Genomic DNA, 14,340 nt, shown 5'->3' with positions numbered 1-14,340 from the left:
CTGCTTACACCGTGAACTAAGTGCTATTGGCTATTAGGAGAGGGGCCTTATCTTTCTGTTGGACAGCCAAGGACTCAGAGCACGTGTTAGAAACTGTAATAATGGATCAAAGGAAACAAAGCAGGTCCGTGTCTCAGTTGTAGCAACACAAGTGCAAACATCCTTGCAGGAACAAAACCATGGATGACAATAACAACAGTAGTAATGATAAATAAAATAATAATACTAACAATAAATATAGCAACAACAAACCCCCACAGAGCAGAATACCAAGAAAGCAAAAAACAAAAACAAATTAACAAACAAACAAAAAGGGTGCAAAGACATAAAGGAAATAAATATCATAAAAGTTATAAATGACAATTGTGGAAAGAGGCTATAAGTCTCTCACTCTTGAACAATGAAGAAATCACTTTACTTGTGGCATCCTTGAGCTCCTGGTTCCTCATGCTGTAGATGAGGGGGGTTCAGTGCTGCAGGTAACACTGAGTACAGAACTGCCACCACCAGGTCCAGGGATGGGGAGGAGATGGAGGGGGGCTTCAGGTAGGCAAACATGACCATGCTGATGAAGAGAGAGACCACGGCCAGGTGAGGGAGGCAGGTGGAAAAGGCTTTGTGCCTTCCCTGCTGAGAGGGGATCCTCAGCACAGCCCTGAAGATCTGCACATAGGACACCACCATGAAGACAAAACAGCCAAATCCTAAAAGGAGACTAAATACAATAAGCACAACTTCCCTGAGGTAGGAGTGTGAGCAGGAGAGCTTGAGGATCTGGGGGATTTCACAGAAGAACTGTCCCAGGACATTGCCCTGGCAGAGGGGCAGTGAAAATGTACTGGCTGTGTGCAGCAGAGCATTGAGAAACCCAGAGGCCCAGGCAGCTGCTGCCATGTGGACACAAGCTCTGCTGCCCAGGAGGGTCCCGTAGTGCAGGGGTCTGCAGATGGCCACGTAGCGGTCATAGCACATGATGGTGAGAAGGAACCACTCTGCTGTGATGAAGAAGACAAAGAACAAAATCTGTGCAACACATGCTGAGTAGGAGATGGCCCTGGTGTCCAACAGAAGATTGGCCATGGCTTTGGGGAGGGTGGTGGAGATGCAGCCCAGGTCGAGGAGGGAGAGGTTGAGCAGGAAGAAGTACATGGGGGTGTGGAGGTGGTGGTCCCAGGCGATGGTGGTGATGATGAGGCCGTTGCCCAGGAGGACAGCCAGGTAGATGCCCAGGAAGAGCCAGAAGTGCAGGAGCTGCAGCTCCCGCCTGTCTGCAAATGCCAGGAGGAGGAACTGGCTGATGGAGCTGCTGTTGCACATCCCAGCCCTTTCCTCAGCAGGTGCTGCCAGAGGAGGAAAGCACACTCACAAGTCAGGACAGCCCTAAGGAAATCTCTTCCCATTCCCTCCCTTTACACCCCAGCCCCTGAAAACAGACATTGTCTCCATTTTTACAGAACCTTCTTGGATCTCCCTGGCTGGAGCTCTGGTCATGTGGGTCAAGTGTGCTGTGAGGAGCTGAGCTCCCAAGGAGCTCTCCCTGCTCCACAGCAGGGGGGAGCTGGGAAAAGTGTGATTCTTTCACAAATACCCTCTTTTCCTCATCTGTGATCCACTTGTGCATATTCCTGTAGGAGAACCTCCACGAAACTCCTACAGCTGTGGTGCCACCAGCAGAGCTGGCTGGTCCCAAGTCCTCCAGCCCAGCATGTCCAGAGAACCTCAGCTGGGCTGGGCCCAGCGGTTTTGCTGCCCTGGCCACAGCTGCCTGAGAGCTCCTGCAGAATCGGTGTCTGAGCTGCACCTTAGACACCCTTGTCCTTAGGGAGCCTGAGGGGAAGGGCAAGGACAGCACAGGCAGGAGGGCCAGATGGAGAAATGCCCCGATGCTCCCAGAGAGGGAGGACAGGCACCCTGAGGTGGCACTTGGACGCTTCTCCTCCGCAGGGATCAAGCTGCTAAGCAGGTGAGTCAGGCTGAGATCCCAGTGCCTTGGAGCCAGGAGCTCTGCTGTGGAGCAGAGGAGACCAAGGGCTTGCTGCGGGGAAGGGACCTGACTGCAGCTGCTCCTGCTGGAAGCTGTCCCCACCTCTCCTCCCTGGCCCTGCTCACAGCCCCATCCCACCCAGCCTGTGCTCAGCTCTGCCCTGCAGAGCCCTCCTGGCAGCAGGACCCTGCCCAGGGGCAGCTCTGTGCTGGCCACTCCTGAAGAGGAGACCAGATCAGCCCTGGGGAGAGCACAGAGCTGAGGGCAGTGCTTCCTGCAGGCAGAGGAAAGGCTGAAGGCACTTTCTCAGGGGCCTTGACAAACCTGCTCCTCTCTCCCTGCAAAGCTGCAGGAGTCTGGGTCTCCTGTCCAAGCCAGCAGCTCCAGGACTGGTTCCTCCCCCCCGCACAGAGGGGCATGCAAAGAGACACTCACCATGCCCAGGGCTGTGAAGATGTCTCCTCCAGCAGCTCTCAGCCCTCCTGCCCCTCCTGCCTGCCTTTATCCTCTCTCCCTGCCTGGCTCCTCTCCCCTGCTGCCTGCAGGCAGTGCCCTCAGCCCCTGCTGGGGCTCCTCTCCACAAGGCAGGCTCAGCTGCACACTCCAACTTTCTGCAGCATTAATGGGTCCCAGGGAGGACCATTACCAGGAAAGGCTGCACAGGGGCTGCTTAGAGCAGGAACCTGGAAGCACTCATGGCAGGCAGGGAAAGGCCATGGCAAGGTGGCTCTGATGAGCAGTGAAGCTGAAGAAACCTCTCCAGAAGCCAGAGTCAGGTGCAAACTCCAGAGTTTCTGGCAGTGTGAAGGGGTCCCACTGAGGGACATCCCTGACAAAGCTGCCTGGGCTCTGGTGAGAGCAGGAACCTGGAGGCCCTGCTGACAGGCAGGCAAAGGCAAGGACAAGGTGGCTCTGAGGGGGAGTCAGCCTGGCTGGGGGAGATGATTCCAAGGTGCAAGCCCTGACCCAAAGGCCCTGGGAGAAGAGATCCTGCCCCTCACATGTTGCTCAGGGCTCTGCCCGGGCACTGGGATGTGGGGATGTGCAGTGCCTGGAGCAGGACGAGGAGACACTCTTTCTCAGGCTCACAGGTGTGATGAGGAGCCCATGGAGTCCTGCTGCTCTCATGAGAAGGTGTCTCCTCGTAGGCAGCAGCTGCAGAGAGAAGCTCCACAGCCCAGGAGATCAAGACCTGGGCTGGGGGCTCTCAGCCATGGCTGTGCCCCCAGCTGTCCCCACCACAGGCTGTCCTACAGAGTCTGACTCCTGCAGCTCTTTCCCTGCAGGCTGTGGACATCCCCCTGCTTCCCAAACTGGCCACCCATGGTGATGTCATGGCCATACATCCCATTTAAGGCTCTACTGCCCTATTTTGATGTCATGGCCATACATTCCATACAAGGCCATATGAGGTACTGAGGCCTGAACCAAAAAGGACCTCTAGAGGAATCTCACAACCCAGCACTATATATATATGTATATTTTGATGACAACCTCTAAATACCTAGTGCAACACTTACTGTGTAGCTGTAACCAGCAGACAGATCTCTCTTTATTTAGAGGCACGCTGCAAGGCCATGAAACCAGACATCTGGCCTTTGGGAGACAGATGTGGTTCAAGCCAAAACAGGGAGAGATACCACCCACCCACTGGCAGAAGAATGGACAATAGATGCCTCTGACAGAGCACGTACCTGGCCAGTGCTAATTGGCTAATTTGAACAGAGGTACTTTCTCAAACAGTGATTTCTGATCTATAAAAGAGGGCAAGATCTGCAGGCCGGTGCTCTCTGCCTGCCCAGGAGGAGACCCTGCTGCAGCAGCAGAAGCCATGGGAACCTAAGCAGACCCTGCTGCAGCAGCAGAAGCCATGGGAACCTGCAGCAGACCCTGCTGCAGCAGCAGAAGCCCCTGGAACGCCAGCCCCGCTGTCCGGAGGAGCCGAGAGGGAAGGGGGGGCTGCCCCGCGACCGCTGCCCGGAGAAGCGGAAAGGGGGGCACCTGTGCCCGCTCCCCGGGGACCCTGCCTGCCCAGCCTGAACCAAACCAGACCAAAGTAGGAGCTTGCCCAGCCTGCGTTTGTCATCTGCTTCAGGACTGGAGCCGTGCTTGGTGCAGCTGCTGCTGCTGGGAGGGGTCGCCCCGGTTCCCGGGAAGCCCCCCCACGGATCTCCTGCCGAGCCTGCCAGCGCATCCCGGGAACCACGCGCTGCGGAAGGAGGGTAAATACACACACACAGACACACACACACAGACACACAGAGACACACACTCACACTCACACACACACACACACACTCACACACACACACACACACACTCTAACTTTCCTGCCGGGCTCAACTCCTGCCCTTTCACTCCACTGATTTTACACTCCTCCTCGTAGTGTGCCTTTAATAAGACCATAGTACCTTGGAATCCCTTTTCCAATACACACCTGGACAACCTCTCCTGAACCTTGTTCCCTTAATTTGTGTTTACCCTTAATAAACCGATTAATTCATAAACTAAACTTTGGCCTCAGTAGCAATTTGTGAGCGTGGTGGGAGGGTGTTCTGATCTACCCTCTAAGATACGGCCCCGCGGTGGCTGTTCCTCCGTGAGAGGCAGCGCCGCGTGTGACCCTCGGGCTCATTCACAAACCCCTCCACATTGGGGGGCAAGTCACAGAAACATCCTGACAGCCAGGAGCCCCCGGTACCAGCCCGTGACACCCTTGTTATCATAGATCACCTCTGGCACCTCTGGGGGCTGTGATACACCCACTCAGTGCCCTTTGGCCCAGTCTGACTCCATCCTTGCTGGGTACCATGTCACATAGGACTTGTTTTCCAAAGGCCAGGACAGTGTGTGGGTGGTGGCAGGGGACACAGCAGATGTTTCCAGCCATCCGGTGGTTCCTTCCACCTTGGTGAGCACATGGCACTTGCCTTGGTGGTTGGTGGCAGTGTGATATGATCCACGTGCCAGACCTCCCCAGAGTTCTCTTTCAGTCATTGTCCTCCAAAGCAGGGAGGCTGGAACTGCTGGGCTTGTTTGATTGCAGCAGGTGTTTCAGGGCCCCTGAATGCCAGAGATATCTGTTCCATCCATGGGTTCAGCGGGGAGAAATGGTGAGGACTGTCATTGTTAACAGTCTCCAGGAGGTTGCAGCTGAAGGACAGAGGTGACAGCAGTGCTGACTCTGGATCCCGGGTCAGTCTCACCATCAGGGTCACACAGCCCAGCCCAGTGATGCCCTTGAGCCAGGCTCCAGAGGTGACCACCAGCACCTCCAGAAGCATGGAAGGTGTGACATCCCACAGCTCTCATAACAACTCAGAGAGCAAAGCAACCAACACGGTGCCCAGTGACTGTGAAACCAATACAATGAACAATTATAACTGCTTCATTTTACCATGCTCTGATCAGAGCTGTCCTTATCTGAACCCTTCCAGCCCCACGTTGGGCACCACAAATCAAAAGGACTGTTCAGGTTTAACCCCAGCCAGCAACTCAGCAAGACACAGCCCCTCGCTCACGTGGCCTCCTCCCAGTGGGACAGGAAGGAGAACTGGGGGAAAAAGGAAAGAACTTTGTGGGTTGAGTTGAGAACTGCTTAATGATTGAAACAAAATATAATCCTAATCCTAATATCAAAAATAAAATATATTTATATGACCAAAAATAATAAAAAATCCAAAACCAAACTGTCACAGCATTTCCTTTCCCTTGTCATTGCTCCCCCTCAGCCCCCACTGCCCCCAGGAAGAGCCCTGAGCCCTGTGAGAGGGACAGGATCTGCCTTCCCAGGGCCTGGGCTCAGGGCTTGGCCTTTCTGCTCCATCCAACAAAGCAAAGGGTTTCTCAGCAGGACAGGCACCTGCCCAGGGCCTTTGCCTCCCTGCACTCATGGCCTCCCATGATCTGCTCTAGCGAGGCCCTGGGGAGGCTTTGTCAGGCTCAGGGGGACCCCTGAGTGCTTCAGGGTCCTTCCTTTTGTTCAGGCTTCTCTCAGTATCTGAGGTTCATGTCATTAGCCCTAACGAGCTAGATCATCCTCATCCTAACAAGCAAGGATTACAAAGCACTAACAAGCTTTTCTTGTTGTTGTTTTACAGTTTTTTTAATTACTTTGACAGTGGCCTCCAATTACCTGCTGTAAGGAGTCCCTGGGGAGGCTCTGTCAGCAATAGCCCTCAGTGGGGCCAATCACTGCTTCAAGGTACTTTCAGTTTTGCTTCTGGCTTCCTGAGCACTTTGTTCAGTCTTCCCTCAGCACCTGAGGATCATGGACTCAGCACCAAACACACCCTGGGAGTCATTAAAGTGCAGAGAGCCCTGAGGAGCCTTTTGTCTCCCTGTCTCTTCAGGTCTTCAAGACCCTTACAGCTCATTGGGAGCATTTTCATCATGTAGTTCGGGAGGAAGATTTCAGACAGTACCTCAAAAATGGGGGTTATGTCAATGGGTATTTTGGATGATTTTCAGTTGAGAGAAGAGCTGATAGAAGCATTCTGCAAGTGATATTGGTCTAGGGTGTCTTTTTTAATAATTTATTATATTTTAAATACTGTTTTAAGATATTTAATAACAAAAGAGTTTTAAAATGTATGCTAAGCAAATGCAATTATACAACATATAAGAGAAAAATACAACATCATGAAATAGAGCAGAATGAAGTATAACATCACAAAATATCTACAATACAGAAATCACTGAAAAATAGAATGTTTCAAATATTTTTAAAGCAGTTATGAAGGAAAATGCAGCTCTGAAACTGATGTGAAGCAGAAAAAATATTTTTATGTTTTACTTGCATTTGTTTAACATTAATTTTAGAACAAGTCTGACTAATGATTTATTTGGCTTTATCTCATTGTTAGTTTTTCCTTTCTCATCTTGTATTGAGTTGCCTTTATCTCTCCTCTAAGCTGAGAAGCCACAAAAGAGAGCCTTTCAAATAAAGAAATCCAAGCCATTTTCATTAGGCACATAATGAAAGATTCCTCCTTAACTACATTATGAAAAGACTCCAATTAGCTGTTCAAGTTGTGAGGACCTGAAGATCATTACAGGAAAAGTCACAGCTCGTTAGGGTTGTTGTATTTTAATGAGCCCCACAGTATATTTGGTGCTGAGTCCACGAACCCAGGTGCTGAGAGATGGATGAATGAATGAATAGTTTCAAGAAGCCAGAAGCAAAACTGAAAGTACCTTGAAGCAGTGATTGGCCCCACTGAGGGCTATTGCTGACAAAGCCTCCCCAGGGACTCGTTAGAGCAGGTAATTGGAGGCTGTGATTGCAGGGAGGCAAAGTCCCTGTGCAGGTGGCTCTGAAGCTAAGAATTCTTAGTGTCTTTATTTATTCTATGAAGCAGTGAGGCCAAACTCTGAGCCCCAGGCAATAGGAAGGCAGATCCTACCCCTCACTTGTGGGTCAGGACTCTTCTTGGGGGCAGTGGGTGGGAGGATGAGCAACACCAACTGTAGGAAAACTGTGCAACACCTCCTGGCTACCCCAAGAAGGGACAAGGAAGAAACCAAGTCCAGAGCCTCAACACAAAATTTTGCCTGGTGGTCATGAGACAATGGCCCTTTCTAAAGCTGTCCTTCCAGGTGCAGACTGTCTAGACAAAGGCCATTTCTATTCCCATCCTGAGTCAAACCGTGACAGCAATTATTGGTGCCAGACGTGGGGCTGAATCTTTAGCCCAGGCTCGAAAGTCATTGGTGAATGTTGAAGATTCCAGCTCTGATGGCAGGAATCCCTCAGGTAGCAATGGGCTGCACTTCTGCTGAATCTACTGACGGGTGAAAAACTGAACAGACACTTCCTGCAAAGTTTCTGCTGCAGCTGTTTCCCAAGATGCAGTTGTACATGTGGTGTGCAGCTGGGATCATCCTGCTCTGTGGAGCTGCTCTGCTGATTCTTTTATGTAGATGTGATTGGTTCATGTATGTGATTGTTTTTTATTTATAAGACTGTAGCCAAAGCCATCATCTCTCCTGTGAGAAGATATTGAGTGCTCACAGGGGTTTTGATACTGATCTATAGGGTGGCAGTGTGTAGTAAGGGCTTTGATGTGAACAGAAAGGTCCATGTTGGCAATGGCAGGGTCAGCTTTACCTCTGCGTTTTGTCTCGGGCTGAATCTCCCAGCTCTGGATCTGAATGGCAGGTTTCAGTAGGGATGCTTCTGCTGAATGTTTAGAATGTTCTGTGGATGGTAGAGCAAGATGTTGTTCCCCTCACTGCCACTCCCCCCAGGCAAGGCTGCTGCCACCACTGCTGCTGCTGCAAAGACCAAGGCCACTCGCCCTCCATCCAGTGAGTAAAGGTTCATCCTGTCATCAAGGGAAAGGCAAAGACAACTGGTCCCAGAGCTCATCCCTGTCTGAAATCTCCACAGCTTCCACAGGACCAGGAAGAGAGTGATGGAGAAGATTCTTCTCAAGCAGATGGAGGAGCAGGCCCTTCTCAAGCAGATGACAACGATGACCTTGTCCAACCTTTCTCTCTAAAGGAACTGCACCTCATGAGAAAGGACTTGACCCTCCATGAAGGTGAGCCCCTTCTGCCTTGGTTGCTCTGCTGCTTTGATAGTGGGGCTGAAATCTATGACATGGACGAAAGAGAAGGCAGGCAGTTGGGATCCCTGGCCAGAGATGCTGCATTGATAGAGCCCTTGGGAGTAAGGCAGGAACTCCCAGCCTGTGGAGCCAACTTCTTTCAGCTGTGAGGCAGAGATACCCCCACAAGGGTGACATCGACTGGCGCCGAAGCAGAACAGCCACTCTTGAGAGAGACATCACGTGTCTGAGAGAACTGGCTGTGCCTGAGGTGATCTATGATAACAAGGGGTTACAGATCCTGGTGACCTTCTGTGCCACACACAAATGCTCCAGAGGTCTGTGCAGGCTGTGCCAGCAGCACATGCCCAGATGTTCTCCTTCAGGGGATGATTTGATGACTACAAAAGACCAACTGTGAGTGAAGTGGCTTTCAAAGCACGACAGTATGGAGACATGATCTCTGATCCCCATCAGTTCCACACCTCAGCCATGGAAGAAATGACTGAGGGAAGGAATGAGATGCCTGAGAGATGGGAAGGCTGGTGCTGCAGCCATGAAGGGGACACGTCCTGCTAGGAGACAGCAGCAAGAGAGGCAGGACCCACTTGGATGCCACCTGTGGTCTCTCTAGTGTGATCTTATAAAGAGGACATGAGAACCTGAGACAATAAACCCACTGCTGTTCTCCTGAGACGTGTACAAGGGCTGCTAAATAGAAGGAATGAAGGAGATGGTCCTTCCAGGAAGACTTGAGTCAGACAATGGGACTCCTTTCAAAACCAGTCTAGTGACTGGCTGGGCCAAAGGGGGGTGGGTGGGTGGTATCTCTCCCTATTTTGGCTTGAACCACATCTGTCTCCCCAAGGCCAGATGTCTGGTTTCATGGCCTTGCAGCGTGCCTCTAAATAAAGAGAGATCTGTCTGCTGGTTACAGCTACACAGTAAGTGTTGCACCTGATAGTTAGAGATTGTCATAAAAATATACATCTATATGTAGTGCTGGGTTGTGAGATTCCTCTAGAGGTCCTCTTTGGTTCAGGCCTCAGTACTTCATATGGCCTTGTATGGAATGTATGGCCATGACATCACCATGGGGCAGTAGAGCCTGAAATGGGATGTATGGCCATGACATCACCATGGGTGGCCAGTTTGGGAAGCAGGGGGATGTCCACAGCCTGCAGGGAAAGAGCTGCAGGAGTCAGACACTGTAGGACAGCCTGTGGTGGGGACAGCTGGGGGCACAGCCATGGCTGAGAGCCCCCAGCCCAGGTCTTGATCTCCTGGGCTGTGGAGCTTCTCTCTGCAGCTGCTGCCTACGAGGAGACACCTTCTCATGAGAGCAGCAGGACTCCATGGGCTCCTCATCACACCTGTGAGCCTGAGAAAGAGTGTCTCCTAGTCCTGCTCCAGGCACTGCACATCCCCACATCCCAGTGCCCGGGCAGAGCCCTGAGCAACGTGTGAGGGGCAGGATCTCTTCTCCCAGGGCCTCTGGGTCAGGGCTTGCACCTTGGAATCATCTCCCCCAGCCAGGCTGACTCCAGCTCAGAGCCATCTTGTCCTTGCCTTTGCCTGCCTGTCAGCAGGGCCTCCAGGTTCCTGCTCTCACCAGAGCCCAGGCAGCTTTGTCAGGGATGTCCCTCAGTGGGACCCCTTCACACTGCCAGAAACTCTGGAGTTTGCACCTGACTCTGGCTTCTGGAGAGGTTTCTTCAGCTTCACTGCTCATCAGAGCCACCTTGCCATGGCCTTTCCCTGCCTGCCATGAGTGCTTCCAGGTTCCTGCTCTAAGCAGCCCCTGTGCAGCCTTTCCTGGTAATGGTCCTCCCTGGGACCCATTAATGCTGCAGAAAGTTGGGAGTGTGCAGCTGAGCCTGCCTTGTGGAGAGGAGCCCCAGCAGGGGCTGAGGGCACTGCCTGCAGGCAGCAGGGGAGAGGAGCCAGGCAGGGAGAGAGGATAAAGGCAGGCAGGAGGGGCAGGAGGGCTGAGAGCTGCTGAAGGAGACATCTTCACAGCCCTGGGCATGGTGAGTGTCTCTTTGCATGCCCCTCTGTGCGGGGGGAGGAACCAGTCCTGGAGCTGCTGGCTTGGACAGGAGACCCAGACTCCTGCAGCTTTGCAGGGAGGGAGGAGCAGGTTTGTCAAGGCCCCTGAGAAAGTGCCTTCAGCCTTTCCTCTGCCTGCAGGAAGCACTGCCCTCAGCTCTGTGCTCTCCCCAGGGCTGATCTGGTCTCCTCTTCAGGAGTGGCCAGCACAGAGCTGCCCCTGGGCAGGGTCCTGCTGCCAGGAGGGCTCTGCAGGGCAGAGCTGAGCACAGGCTGGGTGGGATGGGGCTGTGAGCAGGGGCCAGGGAGGAGAGGTGGGGACAGCTTCCAGCAGGAGCAGCTGCAGTCAGGTCCCTTCCCCGCAGCAAGCCCTTGGTCTCCTCTGCTCCACAGCAGAGCTCCTGGCTCCAAGGCACTGGGATCTCAGTCTGAGTCACCTACTCAGCAGCTTCTCATCCTCTTTCCCATGTTCCCCCTCCTGTGGAGCAGGAAAAGCTCTTTTGGCAGCTGGGCTTCTCACAGCACCCTTGGTGAGCACAGACCAGAGCTCCAGCCGGGGAGCTGGGGTACGAAGTGGGGAAGGGAAGAGATTTGCTCAGGGCTGTCCTGACTTGTGAGTGTGCTTTCCTCCTCTGGCAGCACCCCATGAGGAAAGGGCTGGGATGTCCAACAGCAGCTCCATCAGCCAGTTCCTCCTCCTGGCATTCGCAGACAGGCGGGAGCTGCAGCTCCTGCACTTCTGGCTCTTCCTGGGCATCTACCTGGCTGCCCTCCTGGGCAACGGCCTCATCATCACCACCATCGCCTGGGACCACCACCTCCACACCCCCATGTACTTCTTCCTGCTCAACCTCTCCCTCCTCGACCTGGGCTGCATCTCCACCACCCTCCCCAAAGCCATGGCCAATTCCCTCTGGGACACCAGGGCCATCTCCTACTCTGCATGTGCTGCACAGGTCTTGTTCTTTGCCTTCTTCCTTGAAGCAGAGTGGTCCCTTCTCACCATCATGTGCTATGACCGCTACGTGGCCATCTGCAGACCCCTGCACTACGGGACCCTCCTGGGCAGCAGAGCTTGTGTCCACATGGCAGCAGCTGCCTGGGCCTCTGGGTTTCTCAATGCTCTGCTGCACACAGCCAGTACATTTTCACTGCCCCTCTGCCAGGGCAATGCCCTGGGACAGTTCTTCTGTGAAATCCCCCAGATCCTCAAGCTCTCCTGCTCACACTCCTACCTCAGGGAACTTGGGCTTCTCGCTGTTAGTGTCTCCTTAGCATTTGGCTGTTTTGTCTTCATGGTGGTGTCCTATGTGCAGATCTTCAGGGCTGTGCTGAGGATCCCCTCTCAGCAGGGAAGGCACAAAGCCTTTTCCACCTGCCTCCCTCACCTGGCCGTGGTCTCTCTGTTCATCAGCACTGGCATCTTTGCCTACCTGAAGCCCCCCTCCATCTCCTCCCCATCCCTGGACCTGGTGGTGGCAGTTCTGTACTCAGTGGTGCCTCCAGCACTGAACCCCCTCATCTACAGCATGAGGAACCAGGAGCTCAAGGACGCCCTCAGGAAAGTGATTTCTTCATTGTTCAAGAGAGAGATTTAAAGCCTGTTTCCACAAATGACACCACTTTATGTCATTCCACTCTTTTTGTTTGTTTGTTAATTTGCTTTTGCTTTTTGCTTTTTCGGTATTCTACTCTGTGGAGGTTTGTTGTTGTTTTATTTATTATTTGTATTATTATATTTCTCATTACTGCTGTTGTTATTGTCATCCATGGTTTTGTTCCTGCAAAGATGTTTGCACTTGTGTCGCTACAACTGAGACACAGACCTGCTTTGTTTCCTCCTGATCCATTATTAAAGTTTCTAACACTTGCTCTGAGTCCTTGGCTGTCCAGTAACCCAAATCAGCTGCTCTGCATGGCATCCTGTCCCCCAGCCATGTCACTTGCACCACTCAGCTCTCTAGGTCATTGATACAGATATTAACCAGGACTGGTCCCAGGACGGACCCCTGAGGGACACTTGTCACCATCTCCATCTGGACACTGAGCCATTCACCACTGCCCTCTGGATCTGACCATCTCACCCATTCCTCATTCCCTGAGCAGTCCACACATCAAACCCTTCTCTCTCCAGGTTAGAGAGAAGGATGTTTTGAGGGACCACGTCAAGGGCCTCACACAATCCAGGGAGGTGACACCCATGGCTCTTCCCTTCCCAATGATGCAGTCACTCTGCTGCCCTATTTGCAACTGGCCTTATCACTCTGAGCACACACCACTGGCTCCTGGGACACTCCTTGAATGCCCAGGCCCTTCTTCTCAGGGTCACTGCTGAGTTGCTCAGCTCTCAGCCAGCCCTCATTCTGGGGATGATTCTGCCCCTGGCAAAGGACTGACTGCTTCTCTGGGTAAAACTTTGTGAGGTTTCTTCTGACTAAATCCCAGAGTTTTTTGAAGTCCCCCAGGAGTGAAGCTGTGTTTGGACCCCTGTTAATGTGTGTGTACAGGTGGCTCACCCTGACATGGGGGGCCTCTGGCAAGATCAGAGCATGAGGAATTGCAGAACACCACATATCTCAGGTGAAGGCAGTAGTTTTATTCAGAATGTGGCCAAGGTAGGAATGCCCATGGTGACAAGCTCAGAAACACCAAATGAAGGTACAAAGGAAGCCAAAGCAAGGGCCAGGGAGGAAAGTGTGAGCAGAGTTGGGGTCTTTGTGTGGGAGGGCACAGAGATCACAGAATCACAGAACTGTCAGAGTTGGAAGATCATCTAGAGACCATCTAGTCCAACCCCCTGCCAGAGGAGGTTCACCTAGAGCAGGCTGTACAGGGGGTTTTACTGTCTCCAAAGAATCATAGAATCATTAAGGTTGGAAGGGACCTTAAAGATCAGCAAGTTCCAACCCCCATGCCATGAACTGGGCACCCTACCACTAGTCCAGGCTGCACAAATCCTCGTCCAACCTGGCCTTAAAATCCTCCAGGGATGGGGCATCAACAGCCTCCCTGGGCAGCCCATTCCAGCTCCTCAGCAGCCTCAGAGTGAAGAATTTCTTTCTAATATCTCACTAAATCTCCCCTCTCTCAGTTTAAAACCATTACCCCTTCACCTATCACTGTCCTCTCTCATGAAAAGCCCCTCCCCAACTTTTCTGGAGCCCCTTCAGGCACTGGAAGGTGCTCTAAGATCCCCCCAGAGCCTTCTCTTCTCCAAGCTCAACACCCCCAACTCCCTCAGCCTGTCTTCATAGCAGAGCTGCTCCAGCCCTTTGATCATCCTTGTGGCCTTCTCTGGACCGTCTCCAGCAGCTCCATGTCTTCCCTGTGCTGAGGGCTCCAGAGCTGCTCTCAGTACCCCAGGTGGGGTCTCACCAGAGCACAGCAGAGGGGCAGAATCCCCTCCCTCACTGTGAGGTGTGTTCACCTGATTCATGTTAAAATGGAAAATCACAGGGTGAGGAATAATCTTTTATGGAACAATGTTAGAGTCATAGAATGATGAATAATTCTTTGTGTATAGTATCTTTGCTTGTGCTGCCTGCTTTTGTATAGTGTAACAAAATTTGTATCTTCTGCTTGCATTGAATGAGATTTTTGTATTATGTAGCAGACATTGGGCAAACATCTTAAAGTTATTTTTTAGCATAGACCGGCTTTGTTGTAAAACAATGAGAATAGTATAAAACAGTTTCATGGAAATAATTAACATAACCCAACCCTTTTCTCAAAATAGTAATGCATATGTATTAGTCA

At 52.2% G+C, this 14,340-nt stretch overlaps 2 protein-coding genes across 2 annotated transcripts; one reads left to right on the top strand and one right to left on the bottom strand.

The window, feature by feature from the left end:
* Window positions 1–414: 414 nt before the first annotated feature.
* Window positions 415–936, bottom strand: LOC127396310 (olfactory receptor 14J1-like; the record flags this gene model as incomplete). Its single annotated transcript, XM_051643937.1, has 1 exon — window positions 415–936. A coding segment is annotated over one exon (522 nt), but the record flags the coding sequence as incomplete, so codon positions are not given.
* A 10,310-nt stretch (window positions 937–11,246) lies between these two features.
* On the top strand, window positions 11,247–12,182 carry LOC127396309 (olfactory receptor 14J1-like). Its single transcript, XM_051643936.1, has one exon. It carries the CDS (start codon window positions 11,247–11,249, stop codon window positions 12,180–12,182), a length of 936 nt encoding a protein of 311 aa, XP_051499896.1.
* The last annotated feature ends 2,158 nt before the right edge of the window (window positions 12,183–14,340 follow it).

Source organism: Apus apus, unplaced genomic scaffold (assembly GCF_020740795.1).
Source record: "Apus apus isolate bApuApu2 unplaced genomic scaffold, bApuApu2.pri.cur manual_scaffold_66_ctg1, whole genome shotgun sequence".
In the NCBI taxonomy this organism is placed as follows: Eukaryota; Metazoa; Chordata; class Aves; order Apodiformes; family Apodidae; genus Apus; species Apus apus.
Note: the sequence above shows the minus strand (reverse complement) of the source record. Positions and strands in the feature narration are given on the sequence as shown.